The sequence below is a fragment of the Phocoena sinus genome, chromosome 16, assembly GCF_008692025.1.
Source record: "Phocoena sinus isolate mPhoSin1 chromosome 16, mPhoSin1.pri, whole genome shotgun sequence".
NCBI classification, from domain to species: domain Eukaryota; kingdom Metazoa; phylum Chordata; class Mammalia; order Artiodactyla; family Phocoenidae; genus Phocoena; species Phocoena sinus.
Window position 1 is genome coordinate 34,167,389 of NC_045778.1, and position 17,634 is coordinate 34,185,022.

The 17,634-nt window shown below is 48.5% G+C and overlaps 1 protein-coding gene across 1 annotated transcript; it reads left to right on the forward strand.

The window, feature by feature from the left end:
- The first annotated feature begins 6,713 nt into the window (after window positions 1-6,713).
- Window positions 6,714-16,617, forward strand: C16H10orf99 (chromosome 16 C10orf99 homolog). The gene is made up of 3 exons (XM_032608889.1): window positions 6,714-6,810; window positions 8,786-8,875; window positions 15,731-16,617. The coding sequence occupies exons 1-3, from the start codon at window positions 6,741-6,743 to the stop codon at window positions 15,814-15,816; spliced, it is 246 nt and encodes an 81-aa protein (XP_032464780.1). The 5' UTR covers window positions 6,714-6,740; the 3' UTR covers window positions 15,817-16,617.
- Window positions 16,618-17,634: the final 1,017 nt, after the last annotated feature.

Below are 17,634 nucleotides of genomic sequence, written 5' to 3' on the forward strand. Positions count from 1 at the left end.
AGTGTGATCTTAGAGTGAAATCTTACTGGTCCTGTTGTTGTCAGTCACGTTTTAGCACACAAAGTTTATATCCTTATGTTGGGATGATATACACACAACACAAAATGATATAATTTCAACAGTGGTATCAGGCAAAGGCTTATCTAGAAAATAAAGGGGGGTTTTTTGGTTTATTTTTTTTTAATGACAGCATTTTATTATAGCACTTTTTCTGATTTTGCTAAGACAGTGAAGACTTCAATATAAAATGTGAATATAAGTTAAAATAATAGGTCTTAAGTGATAACAGAAGAAAAATCACTATTTCTCTGGCTACTGTTAACATACCACCGGGGTTTTTTTTCCTCACATCACTCAAGGGAAGAGTGGAGACCTGCAAATTGATGGGCTTTAGGCAAAAAAAAAAAAAAATCCATTTCTCATTTTCTGAAACATCATCTGATCTCCTAGGAAGGATGTCATGTCTTTATTAGCTCATTAATCGTGCTACCTGTTCTAAAATGCAGTATTTTTCAGACTTCATTTCTGAAATGTGTGCTCCATTTCATGATTCTTTTCCACCAAACTAAACAGCGTATCTTTAAATCAATGGCATCTTAGAATTGAAGAAATAATGGTATTTTTTGATGATTTGTTTTCCGTTTCTAATAGTTCATTGTCCTGTAGGAACTGGTATCTGATGATTCAGAGAATCTTCCACAACCTAGCCCCACCCAGTTACGTACTTCATACAGGTTGAATTGGACTGATTTCCCAGCAATGCAGAATGACTCCGAAACAGGAATGCCAGTAGAAGTTGAGAGAGAAAGATTTTGTGGTTTGGCGTGATCTGGCTGTTCATAAAAGGGATTAACGACTTGGTTCAGTTCAGTACTCCTTGAAGGAATGAACTCTTAGCACCAACTGTGGGGAGAAACCAGGGTGGATGAGACCCTTTTCACCCTGCTGTCACAGCCTGGCTGGGAGCTTGTCAGCTAGAAGACAGCATCAGATGGGCAGAGGCAGTGGATGGTGGCCGGGAGAGATCTCATAGTGAGAGAGGGCCATTGGCCCTGCTGACCTTTGAGCAGGGAATGCCGGAGACAGAAACCCTTACTGTTGGTGGGGAATTTTGCGCATAAACACAACAGCATTAAATTTTTTTTTTTTTTTTTTTTTTTTTTTGCTGTATAGTTGATTTATAATGTGTCACTTTGTACAGCAAAGTGACTCAGTTATACACCTATATACATTCTTTTTTTATATGCTTTTCCATTGTGGTTTATCACAAGGTATTGAATATAATACCCTGTGCTGTACATTAGGGCCTTGTTGTTTATCCATTCTAAATGTAATAGTTTGCATCTACCAACCCCAAATTTCCAGTCCGTCCCTTTACCTCCCCCCATAACAGCATTAATCTTTACAAGTCACTTTTTTTAAGAGATCAGGTCAAGAGATAGGCACTCTATTTGGTACCATGTTGCTAAAATGTGAGAAACAGCAACAAATGACCCAAGGTAATTGTGAAGTGATTATTGAGGAACTACAAAAGCATTATGGAGACTACTCACTACAAGAGTTCAGAGAAAGGGGGCAGTTTCACTATGCTGAGTGCCCACAGGAACACAGGTGTCCTACACACACCAGCACAGAAAGGCTGGGGGCTGGAGGGGGCTCCCAGCTTTGGTGGGAAGGGGCGTGTCTGGGGCAGCCTTCCCGCAAAGCATCATGGGAAGCGTCTGGACCTACTTTGCAGAGAGCCCAGCCTTCTCCGCCTGCAAACCAAATGTGTTTGTGACTCTACTTGTGTATACTTTATACTGGGTGCCTCAGAAAAGAAGTATGGTCACCTACCTCATTTAAGTAGAAGACGTATTTAAAAAGAAGTTGGGGAATTCCTTAGCGGTCCCATGGTTAGGAATCCACGTTTCCTCTGCAGGGGGCACGGGTTCGAACCCTGGACAGGGAACTAAGATCCCTCATGCTGTTTGGCACGGCCAAAAAAAGAAAGAAAAAAAAAGTTGGAGAAATTATGACAAGATTTTCACTCTTGTTATTTCTGAGCGGCAGAAAAAATGGGCATTTGGAAGGGAAATGGGGTGTTCAGTATCTTTTTCGGTATATTATATCTGCCCGTAAGTAGTTTTTTAGAAAAGTAAGTCCATATGGAGAGAAAATACATTGAACACCTCAAAAGAAGCTTTTCAGATTTTAGGACCTTAGTGGGAAAGCAGAAACTCTCTCCACCCTGTGGCCTTTGGCACCATCTCACCTCTGAGTGGAACTGAACCCAGAGCCTTCAAGGCCCTTTTAGCCCTGAGGTGCTGTGTCTGCAGTGACATCAGGGTTGAAGTTTAGCCCAGGATGGCAGGGCTCTGTCAGCACCTTGCGCATCCGCCTGGTCCTAGTGCTTCCAGGAGTGGGGCAAGAGTAAGGGAAGGGGACACCTCTCCTCTGGGAAGCCTGCTGCCAAACCTGCAAAGCACGCAACAGACACTGACAAACAGGATCCATCCCAACCCCACCTGCCGTTCTCCAGCTCCGAACGCTGGCAAAAGCCGGAAACCTTGGCATCCTCCTTCCAAGGAGGATGCCCAAGTCAGTGGCACTTGCTTTGCTGGTCCTCTCACCCTTCTCCATCAGTCCATCTGCTATCAGTCCTTTAGACCTGAATTTCAGTGTTTATTTCTTTTTTGCCCCAAATCGTGGCAAGAAAAGACAGTCATCGTTCCACATTAAAGAAGCGTCATACATCCTTGAGCACAACTGGGGAATTGGTATTTCTTGGAGACAGGTTATTAAAAAAGGGAGGGAAAGCTATGCTCCCCACTGCTGACAACTGACTGCCTAATATAACAAAAACTTCTTTTCATAGGGCACGATGCTTTAGCATTCACTTTCATCAAAGGGATCTCTTCCTCTCCAACTTCAGTTACTGTTTTACTGAGAAGGAAAGAAACTGAGGAACAGAGAAGTTGAGCAACTTGTCCAGGGTCACACAGCTAAAGATTGCCAAGTGTTCTGCTGAGAACCTGCATCATGTGGCTATAGAGCCTGTGCTTTTCATGAGTGTAGGGGAGCAAGGGAGACAGAAATAGGAAGCAAGCATCCTGAGTCCCCTACTCCAGGCTAAGACCATGGGGTGGATGTGAAGGGGTAGAGGCAAAAGGCCAGGGACTCCAGAGAGAGAGCAGAAAGCCAAGGGACTATTCCCTTTAGGGACTCAGAGATAGTGGCTTCACAGGTGTTCCAGCACCAGCATGGGGTGGCCACAGGATAGAACACAGTGCCTTCTAGCCTCCCCAGGTGGCTTTGTGGTGTGGAAGAGAAGGTCACATTGTGGCACATGCCCATGGAGGAGCCTGCAGGCCTGCTGGCAGCCACCATGGTGAGGCAGGGTAGCCCACACCAGTGGGGAGGGAGGCATGAGTAACAGTGGGTGGATTCACAGCATCCTTGAGTACCTAGGGGACCAGCAAGGGTGAAAGTGGAGGCAACAGACCCTGAATTTACCAGCCTTGTCCCCAGCATGGGACACCCAGGGGCAGGTGAGATCCAATGGGTTGGAGGCTTATGAGGAAGTTCAGATTCATTGTAAAAAATAGAGGAAGTTGTCAGGTTTGGGTACAATTTGAGGGTAGTGTGTAAGCTAAACTTCAGTGTAGTGGATTCTTTTCAACTACTCATGAGTTCTAATGGTACCACTGTCAGGAAAGAACCTCTGATTTGGCGGCAACCCACCTGGTTCCAGGTGAGACGTTGCCATAACATACTTAGGTGAAGGAAAACTTCCCTTTCCCTTGTAAGATGGAAATGAAATGCCTGCATCCCTGAGGTGGGAGGAGAATTAAATGAGAAGACAACTGAAGGATCACACCAGATGTTGGCCCCTCTATTATAAACTGATCTGCAATTTCCTGAGCAAATAAAGGATGGAGAGTCATTTCTGATCAATCACAGGGCCCATATAACAGCCTTAAAGAAGAGCATGGTGGCCAAGAGTGAAGGAGGGACATGGGTCAAAATGCTCTAACCATAAAGGGCTCCAGGCATTTTCCTAATTGACCTTAGAAATCACAGATTTGACTTGAAAATTTTTTTCTTCCTTGTAAATTCCCCTGTGCGTTAGGTGTGTCTCTGGAGACGTTTTTCTCAGGAAGATTACCAAGTGTTCAAAAATCATCTCTGGAAATGATTCAAAGCCTCAAACTTGTTTATTTTTGTACCCAAACTGCATGTGCTTAAAACGAACAGGTGTTGCTGTTAAAATGCTTCTCATTTTCACCTCTCTCAGCTCAACGTGAGATTTCAAATATTCTAAAGAGCCAGAGGTGTTTCTTCCTTTTTTAAAGTAAGAAGTTGACAGTTATCTTTGAAATGTTAAAAAAAAGCAGGTGAAAATCTGTGAACAGGGATTGTCTCTGGGGAGTGGGGTTTTGGATGGAACTTATACTTAATACCCTGTGTTATTCAAATTAATGTATCATAGATTGCTTCAGTCATTTTTTAGAAGCATTTAAAAAGCAGGTCGAATTCTGTCCTCTGAATCTGCTCTTCCCATTAAACACATGGTCCTGGGAATACCTGCAAATCCGTGAGCTGTATGTGTGAGTGTGTAAGGAACAGACCCCTGAGATCACAAGTTCTTCCTGTTCTTAGCTGTTCGGTGCCCCCCAAAAAGCTGTACTGAGAACCTAACCTAACCTAGCAGTACAGAACCTAGCTGTACTGAGACCCTAACCTAACAGAGTCTTTTTCTGACTCTGTGGCTGAGTGGCTGAGGGTTCTGGGAAAATTACCCAAGCCCTGGCTTTGTTTGACTGTGTATCCAAACGGATCTCTCTCTTCACTAGCCTGGGACTCTCTCCTAATTTCTGCACCACTGCTAAGCAGGTAGAGTTCAGCTTGAATATCTGGCCCAATCCCTGCCCCCTCTGCCCAAGTACCTTGTTCTTTTCCCCTCTGATGATGGCTTGCCAAAAGGAAGAAGGAACCATGCCAATCCAAAGAGTACCTGTTACAGCAGGTAACAAGTGAGTGGCAGCCAAAGGTAGGCTGTTGCCCAGAGAACTCAGTGGTGGCACCCTAAATGACCCCAGAAAATAGTGGTAATAGTCCTTGATGTGGGTCATGGTTGTAATCTCAGGAAGCATCTTTGGGAAAGTTTGCTGGGTTTAGCAACCTATAACAAGCAATCTAAGAAAAAACAGCGTGAGGGCTGACGGATGGAGACTCAAGACAAGCCCCATCCTCTTCTTGACCCTCCTTCGTACAATGGCCACGCCTCAAGCATTTCCTGGGCCCCAGCTCTGGAACTGTCCTTGGTAGACCCCTTGGGTCTTCCTGACCACACCGTCCGCCATGGCCACTGCCCGCTCACCACAGAGAGCAGGATTCAGAATGCAGCCTGGAAAGGGAATCAGGCTGGGGCTGGGCAGGTGACTAACACGGTATGACATTTGGTCCTTAAGCGCCCCAACCAGTTTCTTTGTGTGGATTGGTTTTAAGGTTCTTGGGAACACATGAAAGCATACAGGCTGACTGTCAAAATATCCCCTGGCAAACAGTTTGCTCACTAAGCTGTCTGAGCATGTGATCTATCCTGAATCTCTAATCTCTAGCAAGAGAACAGAACCAGTTCCGGGCAGTGGGGACTGTCTGAATTGACTGCCGGGAGCCAGGATGATTCTAGAGTGTTGAACCTGATAGTACCATCTTCCCACTTGCCCTTCAAGGCTGGGAACCAGCTCTTTGGTTAGAAGGGCACACTTATGAAAGGACAAGATGGACATAATATTACAAGGGAAGATGCAAATTCTGTGTGTCTGCATGACTGCCTCCACCACGAGAAGCTCCCTGAGACCAGCCAGGCAGTGTCTTCTGTGTCCCTGGGGCCAGGTGCACAGCCTAGCCCATGATGTGTGTCCAATGGATAAGGTGACTCCTGAGGCTCCTGCGCCATCAGCCGACTTTCCCCCATGCTTGCCGTTGTAAGATGTTCTCTTTCTCCACATCTTGGCTCAGGTTGATTCTGTACCTGACATGTTCTTTTGCTTCATCACCGTCTTAAACGCCCATCAAGGTGCAGCCACTGGTCCACCTCCTTTCCAGCCGTACAAGCATCTGCCATGTCGCAGGTGGCTCCTCACACATGTCCTCGTTCAGGTTTGTGGGAAAGAGAGCACTGTGCCCATTTCACAGACGGGAAGCAGATTCAAAGCTATTCAACCTCAAATTCAAGGACACACTGCGGATATGTGGCAGAGCCAGGACTCAAACCCAGGTCATCTGATTCCTAGCACTGTGCTCCCTATTTTTCATTCACTGCTCAAGACTCTTCCCCAAGGCTTTGCAAGGGGTTTTATGGGCCTCCCTGCCACATCTAAGGAATGAACAGGAAAATCTGTATTTGATGGAATGAATACTGACACTAAAAGTTAATATTCAACTCTGAGAAGTGACTCTTCCCTGCCAGGAGCTTTCTGAGGCCATTGTCGGGAGCTCCTTCCTGGGGCTGGGCATTTATAGCTTTCTGTTTTACAGTTCATGAAATGCTGTCAACTTCTCGAAAAGCTGAGGTTTTTTTCCTCCTGGGAGGGGCTGACTCTACCCTTTATGAGAATTCCAAGGCTGCTGGTGCCCTGCCCACCAGGAAACACCTCTCTCTCTGCCACTCTATAAAGGTCCCTGGTGGCCCCAAGGGAGGACTTCTGCGGCACAGCGGCCTCCCTGGGACGTGACGTTCCCACCCGGCCACCATGAGGTTTCTAGCCCTCGCCAGCCTACTCTGCATCTTGCTTCTCTGCTTGTCCGTCTTCTCCGCGGAAGGTAGGACTATCCCCCTCCCCCGCCCAAGGTGCTGGTTCCTGAACAGGGATTCCCATGTCTGGGAAGATTGGAATCAGGAAATGTTGGAGGGCAGGCCCTCACAGGCAGTCCTGGGCCCTGAAAGACGGGCTGTCACCCCTGAACCTGTACAGCACCTCTATCCACAGTGGCAGCACCGGGGGTGGCTCGGGAGTTTTAAACCCCTGCAATGGGCACAGTGCTCTCTTTCCCACAAACCTGAACGAGGACATGTGTGAGGAGCCACCTGCGACATGGCAGATCTCCCAGCTCCCCAGAGACACACACACAAAAACTAAATAAAAGCAGTGTGCTTACCACTCAGACACACAACCTGCCAGCTAGATTGCTTCGTGCTCCGAAGTCCTACCTTGCTGGAAGTTCCGGAGCCGCTCTATTACACATGCATGAAGCTTGGGGCACAATCTGTGTTGAGGGAACGAATAAATTAACTAGCAGACCATCTGAGTCTGAACACCCCCAAATCTCACGCACAAGAAACACCTGTGGCAGACAGATGGGATGAGAGTGTGTGGTGGGGGGCATGTTCGTGTGCATTTGGAACTGGGGGAAACAGCCCTTGCACCTCCGTGGATATGAGTATTTAGCTCTTCTGTCTTTCTCAATTCAGATAGCTGAATATTTTGAGCTTTTACTTTTGCCTAACCCTCTAAAAACTGCCTACTTTTTTTGTTTGTTTGTTTTAGCAATTATGGTTATTTTAACATTTATTGGAGTTTGGGGATATAGAAATAAATATGGAGGGGAAAACACCCATAGTTTCATGACTCAAGAATGGCCGTGTTCAACATTTTGTTTATTTCTTTTCGGTGTGCATACAAGCATCTTTGTAATTGAAAACTCTCTGTGTGTTCAATCTTGTATCTCTTTTATTGATCACTATATTATTATAGTCACCAAAAATACTTATGATTGAAATCTGGAAGCATTTATACCAGAATGTGAACAGCAACCATCTCTGCACGGTAGGATTATAGAAAGTATTTGTTTGCTAAAGTTTCTGCAATGAACGTTGCCACATATACAACATGGAAAACAGTGATGAGAGTTCCTCATAAACACAGTCTATAGCAATGCCATTTATCAGACCTCTTCTGTTGGAAAAGTTAGAGGTTGCCAATGTTACCTCAATGACAATTCAATGAAGATGATTACCTTTCCTCGTTAAGTTTCCTATCCATTTAGCAGTATATCTAGCAGATTCCCCAAAGTGGTGTTATTTAACTAATATTTTTAGGTATAACTTGCCATCAGGTGAATGTGCTGTGATGAATTTACATGTTTAGACATTCAAATGAGTCACAACTTTGCACTATTTTAAGTATATGGTAAAAATCATGTGTGTACATGAAACATTTCCTAAGTTTAGGATTATTTTCTTAGATTACCAAAGGGAGAGAATTACTGTGTCAAAGGGCGTAGACACTTCTGAGTGACGGTGCTGAACTGTTACTCGGACAGCGACATGAGGAAGATGTATTCTGGAGGCAGAGTATCTCCCCACACTGACTTTTTTTTTTTTTTTTTGCGGTACGCGGGCCTCTCACTGCTGTGGTCTCTCCCGTTGCGGAGCACAGGCTCCGGACGCGCAGGCCCAGCATCCACAGCTCACGGGCCCAGCCTCTCCGCGGCATGTGGGACCCCCGCCCCGGACCGGCGCACGAACCCGCGTCCCCTGCACCGGCAGGCGGACTCCCAACCACTGCGCCACCAGGGAAGCCCTGACTTTTTTATTTATGGAAAATAGATCACCTAAAGGCCCACTCTTCCCACGGGCCCTCCTGTAGCCTGGCCCATCCTGAGTTTTCTTGAATAAACATTCCTGAGCCCTCAGCCTTGGGAGTCGAAGTTCCCTCCTGTCACTCCTGCACAGACCCAGTCCCTGGCGTCCCCAAGCACGCTAAGAGAGGGTCTCTGTTCCTGTGTCTGCCCTCAGGGAGAAGGCATCTGAGTCATCCTGCCAAGCCCGGGAAAGGCAAGCCCTGCTGCCCCAGAGTTCCTGGCCCTGACCTGATGACCCGGAAAGGTAAGCACCACGCACCTGCCCAGGTGTAAGGAGAAGCTCTGGGGAGGCCATGAGACAGGCCGTGTATGCACCCCCTGGCCCCCGTGCCTGGGGAACATCAGGCACTTTTGCGGAAGGGCCACAAGCAGACATGATCTCACCCTCACTGAGCTTCCCATCTAGTGGGGGAAGCTGACCCCCCCAAAAAAAAGTCAACAAGTAATCACCTTGAACTGAATACATTCCCACAAGGGAAAGAACAGGATGCAATTAGAAAATGGGATGGGGAAGACCCCTATGCTGGGTGGGAGGCATCAAAGCAGGTGACATTTGTGCGACCTGAAGAAAGACAAGGAAATGGCACCCAGAGTGTGGAGGGGACAGGGCAGGCAGGGGAAGCAGCAGGCGAGCAGGCAGGAGGTGGGCAAGAGTGGGTGCGGGCAGTCTGGAGGCACTCACGGAAGCTACGAACCGAGGCAGGGCTGACCTCGTGAGTGAGCTGGCACGTGAGGCAGGGTGACCAGAGGGGATGGGGCACACAGGTCCAGGGAGTCCCAGAGCTGTGGGCAAGCAGCGCCAGTCCAAGGCGCCAGGCTAGAGGTGCAGATCGGGGCTCCCTGCCAGGGCGAGGTGTCGAAGAGCAAGGCTGCCCTCTCCTCCAAGGCCGGAGGGGACTGGGGAGTGAGGGAGATGGGCCAGCAGAGGGCTGCAGGCACCCAGCTCCCAGGACTGGGGCACCAGGACAGGGGCACCAGGCCAAGGGCAGGCTGATGCATGGGAGTTGCCTGACCCGGGGTGCAAGGTTAGGACAGCTGGACCTCTGCTGGCCTTTGGTAGGAGGGTCCTAGAGCCTGGGCCTGGCAGAGCCCCCATGGCAAAAACCAGCCAGGCCTGACACAAACCCAGGGTTCCTGCCTGCCCGCCCCACCACCACCCCTGCTGCCTAAGGCCCCCTCTCAGAAGTCTGAGAAGGCCCCAGCCCTGCTGGCTCCTCTGCGGCCGTGGCCCAGGGAACCTGTGATCAGAGCGGAGCTCCCACACCCCTCCCAGCTACAGAGTCCTGTGCACCAAGCTGGGGGCGGGTGGGGGCCTGGGTGTGAAGCAGAGGGAGGGAGGCAGGCTGCACGGCTCAGCCTCGGGCCACTTCTCTGGAGGAGCTGACAGCCCCTCCTTTGAGACTGGCCTCACATGCCGCTGGGGCCGGGTAAAAATAACCACTTCTCACACACTGAGCCCCAGTGTGAGGCCCGGCCTGGGCTGGCTGACTGCAGCTCTGCTCTCCCGGGTGGCTCCAGCCTGGAGGAGGAGGTGTGTGAATCCTTCCCCATGGGGAGGGGCAGGGTATGCTCAGACCCTGCAACCCCTCCCCAGGATGGACTTGCTCAGAGGCCCTTGTCGATGAAGAAAATCAATAAACAATCAATAATAAGAATAGAAAATAGTTTGATTTGAGCCAAACTGAGGACTAGCCCAGAAGCCCGCCTCCCAGATTACTCTGAGAAAATGTGGAGAAGCAGGGTTTTCAGCACAGTTTTTTATCTTGTCAGAGCAAAGAACATTAAACAAGTCAGGGTTGCATTTCTTCAAGGTTTCAAAAAAAAAAAGAACAGACCAGCATGTACACAGCGACTCAGTATGACCTTGGCACCTGGGAAGGAATGCTAATCAAAGGAGTACCAGCCCTGGCATCCCAGGAAGAGGGGCATTTAATCTATATTTTAAACATGGACATTCTTTACTTCTGGTCAATGTGCCCTTTTACTATTCAAAGCAGATGTACAATGTATGTTTGATAAGGCCACACACAGGCTATTTTAGTTAGCATAAAATTCAAGTTAACTCACGTATAAGCCAGAATGACTTCCCTATTTCTCAATATGTGAAAAAAATTTTAGTTTTTGGCCACGCTGCACAGCTTGTGGGATCTCAGTCCCCCGGTCAGGGATTGAACCCAGACCACGACAGTGAAAGCCCAGAATCCTAACCACTAGGCCACCAGGGAACTCCCTGTGAAAATTTCTTTCATCACAATAAGCATAAGAGAAGTTAAGGATGCATGGTGCGCGCACACACGTACACACACACAGACAAGCCCACACAGTTCATAGAAAACAGCTGGGTTAACCCCTTGTGCACAGTACAGGGCAGCTCTTTTTTCAGTCACACAAGACTTTAGGATAATCTAAGTGCATGGCTCCCGTGCTGAGTCTGGATTTCTTGTAGTGTATATGTCTTTTAAATTCCATCGCAGGAATTTGCAAACAACTTAGAACAAGAAGAGCAAAAAACATTTTTACTAGGTCCCTGTCATGCGGTCTCATTTAAATCCTTGGAACCGCCCTGGGGAAGCATGGTCACCACTTTACAGATTGGGAAACTGAGGCTCAGAAAGACCATGAGGCAGAGCCAGGAACTTGGATCTGTCTTCCTCCTTCCACTGCAACAAACGCTCTCCTCCAGAGAGAGAACTTTCCAGCATCACGCTTATGAAGACATGTGCGGGGCTTCCCTGGTGGCGCAGTGGTTGGGAGTCCGCCTGCCGATGCAGGGGACACGGGTTCGTGCCCCGGTACGGGAAGATCCCACATGCCGCGGAGTGGCTAGGCTCGTGAGCCATGGCCGCTGAGCCTGCGCGTCCGGAGCCTGTGCTCCGCAACGGGCGAAGCCACAGCGGTGAGAGGCCTGTGTACCGCAAAAAAAAAAAAAAAAAAAAAAAAAAAGACATGTGCGTGCCCAAGGGAGACTGCATACTTTCTGGAAGGAAAGCTCCATCTGGGTTGGAATCTCAGCTCTACCACTGGCTAGCTGTGCGCCCTTGAGCAGGTACCCCAGCTCTGCTAAGCCTCAGTCTCCTCACCTGTGAAAGGGTATAATAATGGACTCTATATTTTCATAGAGTCTATTACCTCACTGTCCATGGGGTCGTGACTATAAAGCCAGGCATTGGCCTGGCACCAGCTACCCCATAAACTTGCCCTCCCGTGGCTGTGGAGGAAGTCTGAGCTCGCCCAGGCTTGGAGGTTCCACCCGCCGTCTTCCAGGGCTGACCCTGGGGCTCTCTCAACGCTGTGGAATCAACAGCAGGGACACTGGGTGTGCCAGGCTCTGGGAATTCAGCCTCTCTATCCCAGTTCACTGACATAGGAGTGTCTGCGCATGTCTGTCGAAAGAGAAGGTAACCTGGGGCAGCCTGGAGGATGTCCCTGAGCTGACATCACCAGCTGTGACACACGCAGGACAATATCACCTACCCTCCAATCTAAGGCATCTTTCCTGAGCATGGCTTTTACCTATGTGCTCTTCTAGGACCGTGGTGGTGACAGGAATAGGCGGGCACAGGACTCTGGGTCAATTTGACAAAACCATTGTCAAAAATCAATGTGCTGAGTGGCCAATTTGCTGAACTTACCACATTTACCAATTTACTAAAAAAGGGCTTTCTATAAAGCATTTGAAAAGTTTGTAGCAATCTATATGGCAGCACTTTTAAAAGGAATGTTCAATTTGTTGATTCTGTTAGCACTTGAGGAACCTCAGGTTTAGGCTGGGGTCAGACTGACAGCTGTCTAGACCCCACCAGCTGGGAAGTTCTGTGACCCTGGGGACTCTGTCAAGCTGCCCTCCATCCATGTGTCCTGAGGCTGTGAGTGAGAGGGAGCTCCTGGGGAAGGCCGGGGCGGCCTTGTGGGAGGGTCCCTCAAGTTTGAGAGTGTGCCTGCCTATCCCACAGACTTCCCAAGACCTGAGAGCTCCGTGCCACCCTCGCTGCTTTGAAGCCCAGCAAAATGACTTGACCCATAGTGGGAGACAGGGGCTGAAAGGGACACAGAGAGATTTCTTCCCCACCGTGGGGTTGCCACTGTCTTCAGAAAGGAGCCCAGACTGCAGAGACAAAGGTTACCCACTGAGGACCACGAGTGTGATGACTTGAGAATTTTGGCAACTTTGGGTGGTAGCAGGGTGGACACAAGGGCTCAGTACAATGGATGCAGGAAAGGAGGAGGTGGAGAAGGTGCCCAGCCCATACTGCCCAGTGGACCAATCAGAGGGACTCAGATCAGCAGTCTTGCTCCTTGTGATTATACCTGTCAGCCACGGCTGCATAACAAAACACCTCCAACTTCAGTGGCCCAAAACAATAAGTAGTTATCATTTTCCATGTGTCAACAGGTCAGTTGAATGGTTCTTCTCGTCTTGGCTGGGCTCATTCATTCTTCCAAGGGTTGGACAGGCACTTCTGCTGAGCTTGGATGGGCTCTCTCACATGTTTGGGGGTTGGTGGTCTGAAGCTAGGATGGTCTCAGTTGGGCAAATGGACTCTCTTCCACATGGTGTCTCATCCTCCAACAAGGCAAACTCAGACTTGTCTACCTGGGGCTGCAGGGCTCCTCCTATGTGAGTGGAAGTACCTAAGGCCTCTTCAGGCCTCAGAACTGGTCCACCTTCATCTCCACTGCATTCTCTTGGTCAAAGCAAGTCACCAGGCCAGATTCAAGCAGCAGGGAAATAGACCCCTTATCATGATGAGAGAAGCTGCAAAGTCACATTGCAAAGGGAGGGTGGAGAATTGCACCCATATTTGCAGTCAGTTAACTGCAGTATTTATTGTAGGAGCCACAGAAGAGAATCTTGGGGCCTGAGGGTGGGGACAGGGGGTGGAGGGGAAACAGTGATCAGGAAATCATGGTTCTCCGTCAAAAATGCTGGTGAAAAACTCTCACAATATGATACTAATAGAAAGGAGTAGTTTACAGTGTATATTACTATGGTTATCACTATGGAAAGGCAAAAGCACTTTCAAATAGGAAGAAAAAGAGAAAATTACACCAATATTAGCACTTATTTATGATTAAGAGATGAAGCTATGGATGAATTATGATAATTAAATTTATTTTTCATATAGCTAATGATTATATAGCAATTACTGTGCAGCACTTACATCTGCTAACTCATTTAACCCTCACAATAATCCTAAGAGTTAGATACTTTTGCTATCCTCATTTTTACAGATGAGGTGCCAAAGCACAGAGAGGTTTAGTAACTTGTTGAAGGTCACCCAGCTAGGGTGGGTAAGTAAGTGGCAGAGCTGGGCTTTGAATCCAAATAATCTGGCTCCAGATTCTATGTTCTTAACAATCATACCACCTTGCATATAATAATAATCCAGAAATGAAAACAGGAAAAAGAAGAATTTCATTACCATAATTTAATAACCCTCCTCATTCATTTGTGTTTCCTTTTTTTTATACAAACATGCTTACCTAGTTTTATTCTTATTGTACCTCATTTTTAAATTTTTAAAATTAACATTGCATTGTAAGCATTTTTCTTCATGATGCTATATAGTCTTCATAATCACAGGGTTTTATCACTGTTAAACATTTCCATCATCACGAGGTACCATTTACTAATTAACCATTTCTCTACCATAGGATATTCAGATTGTTTCCAGAATTTTTTTGTGCTATTAAAAACAAAACTATGGGGAGTTCCCTGGTGGCGCAGTGGTTGAGAATCCGCCTGCCAATGCAGGGGACACGGGTTAGAGCCCTGGTTTGGGAAGATCCCACATGCTGTGGAGCAACTAAGTCCGTGCACCACAACTACTGAGCCTGCACTCTAGAGCCGGCGGGCCACAACTACTGATCCCGTGCCACAACTACTGAAGCCCGCACACCTAGAGCTCGTGCTCCACAACAAGAGAAGCCATTGCAATGAGAAACCCACACACCACAACGAAGAGTAGCCCCGACTCACTGCAACTAGAGAAAGCCTGCACACAGCAAAGACCCAGCGCGTCCAAAATAAATAAATGAATAGATAGATAACAAAAACTACGGAGCTTCCCTGGTGGCGCAGTGGTTAAGAATCCACCTGCCAATGCAGGGGACACGGGTTCAAGCCCTGCTCCAGGAAGATCCCACATGCTGTGGAGCAACTAAGCCCGTGCGCCACAACTACCGAGCCTGCGAGCCACAATTACTGAAGCCTGTGCACCTAGAGCCCGTGCTCTGCAACAAGAGAAGCCACCATAACGAGAAGCCTGCGCACCACAACCAAGAGTAGCCCTCGCTCACCACAACTAAAGAAAGCCCGGGTGCAGCAGCAAAGACCCAAGGCAGTCAAATAATTAATTAATTAATTAATTAATTAATTACTTTAATAAAAACTATGGGGACTTCCCTGGCAGTCCAGTGGTTAAGACTTGGCCTTCCAATGCAGGGGGTGCCGGTTCGATCCCCGGTCAGGGAGCTAAGAAGCCACATGCCTCATGGCCAAAAACCAAAACATAAAACAGTAGCCATATTGTAACAAATTCAATAAAAGACTTTAAAAATGGTCCACATCAAAAAATCTTAAAAAAAAAAAACTATGAAGACTAGCTTAATGTATGCAGGTTTTTTTTTTCCTTATGGATTATGCCTCCATAAATGGGACTGGTTTGTCAGAAGATGAGACACATATTGCCTGAGACAGGGAGGAGACAGCCTGAGGGTCGAAGGGCCTGCAAGTAGGTGTGGGTGAACCCTCCCACCACCGCCATCAGAAACAGGGCTTCCAGACCCCTCACCTTTAGTGGACTCTGCTCTTGACAGAGACAGTTGAACAGATAAACTACCTTCTCTCCATCTTCTGCCTGTAAATCAGATTACTGCCTGCTGGGATAGGAATAGCCTGGGCTGGTCATGTTTGCAATGAAAAGCCCCCTCTGGGCCTCCAGGAAGGAGTGTAAGATCTGACTCTTGCTTTAATTTTTTTAAAAAAATATTTGTATCTAAAAATTAATCTTAACTGTATTTTCCCCTCTCCCCCACCTTGACTCTGTCTGCCTCTCTGCCTCTTGTCTGGTCTTGTCTGCCCACTGCTCCTTTCCAGGACACCATGTGAGAAGCTGCAGACCATGCAAGTTCAAGCCAAAGCCCCACTCTTGGGTGGTGCCTGGGGCACTCCCACAGGTGTAGTGCTCCCCAAAACAGGCTCCATATAGCCAAGACCCTCATGCTCAGTGCCTTAGACACCCAGAAGACTTAGGTTCCCCCAGGATACTCCCCTCAAAGTTGGGGCTGATGACAAAGCCTCTGCCCATGAACCTGAGCCTCTTCTCTTAAACACAACATTTCTTGCCTGCCATGTTGGACTGTGCTCATTGCTGCCTTTTAGAAAATCCAGAACCAGAATCTTCTGAAACCCACAACATGGATTCAAAGGTCAAAGTCCTGGAATGCCTGTCTTGTTGTGTGGCCCTGGACAAGTAACTTAGCCCCTCTGGGCTCATGCTGGCTCAGAGATATAAAATCCAGCGACACAAAACATACAAGGAAGGCATCAGTGGGCTTCACTAACCCCTTTCAACCTTCACGGCAGCGAGCTGGGACGTTGGAGGGCTTCGTGTCGGGCAGCAAAGGCCCTGGGAAAGTTCCAGAACTCCAGATCCTGGTCTCAATCATGCCACCAACCTTCAGAGTTACTGTGTGCCAGATTCAGCCCACCTGGCCTCAGTCTCCACCTGGCGCCTTGAACGCTGATAGTCAAGACTCCACCGTGACCTGCGGCAGCTACAAATCTGGAGACTTCCGAGCCAGCTAGGGTGCAGAGTAACAGGAGCCCAAGAGCAGCCAGCCAGCCATGCAGAGGCTCATCTGTCCTGAGATAGTACAGCTAAGCCCCACATCCTGTGGCTCCTGAAGGAGCCCCTTCCTGACTTCCCGATGTGAATCTGCTGGAAAGAACACTCAAAGAAACGAATTGTAAATAAATAAACAAAATGCATAGCACATGGTTGCTTGAGAAAATTGGTGGTAGGGCCTGAGCCACAGCTTTCTACTAGAGGAAACCCCACACCCTGAGGTCTCTCCTGCAGGCCACGCCTTCCTCACAGCACACCCTAACCAGCAAAAGGGGGGAGAGAGGAATAGTGACAAGAGCAAGGGTCTTGGTCCGACGCACCAGGACTCAAACCCCAGTCCTCCCCAGGATTTTCGTGTGACCTGGGCAAGTCAGTTTCCCTTGTCTGTAAGATGGAGAGTCCAGGACCTATTCAGAGGGTTAACATGAGGCTCCGGCAAGTAGACAGCTGTAAAATGCCCACAAGGGGCCTGGCACACAGAGGAGCTTGGTTCCGGGAAGCCCCTGCCTTCCCTGCCCCCCACCCTAGGGGAGTGTTTATGCCCAAGTGAACACAGAACTGCGGAGAGAAGGCTCAGAGGGAACAGATGGCCCAGGTCTAAGAGGCTTATCCCTCAGTAAATGCCTTCTAATCTGATTCTCCCGGCAAGGTGAGAAGGCCCTCCCCACGTCCTCCCACAGGCACGTCTGAGAAGTCCAGGCCCACCAGGTGCGAGGCTGATAGGCAGAGCTTCCCTGGCCCTGGGCAATGGGGACAACGGTCCTAGGGCAAGCTCAAAGTCCCTACCTTGTCCTAGGACAGACCTTTGCCTTCCTTCCAGGAACTTCATTTGCGAGCTCATTCACTCACTCACTCAGTCACCCATTCCTGGGGGTAGGTAATGGTCAGACGGTGCTAGTAGTGAGGCTCAGAGCTGAGCAAATACGGTCCTCGAGGGCAAAGAAATCCTCACGCAGTTGGGAGACAAGAACAGAGGACCAGGCACGGGAATGGACGTGAAAAAAGGAGGAGCTTATGCTTGCACTGAGTTATGGGAGAGTCCCAGCGGGAGAATGGGTGTGTGTGTGTGTGTGTGTGTGTGCGTGTTAGGGTGAAGCAGGGGTAAAGACTTGAGTGTTTGAGAAGAATCTAGCAACTGGACAGCAAAATCGTG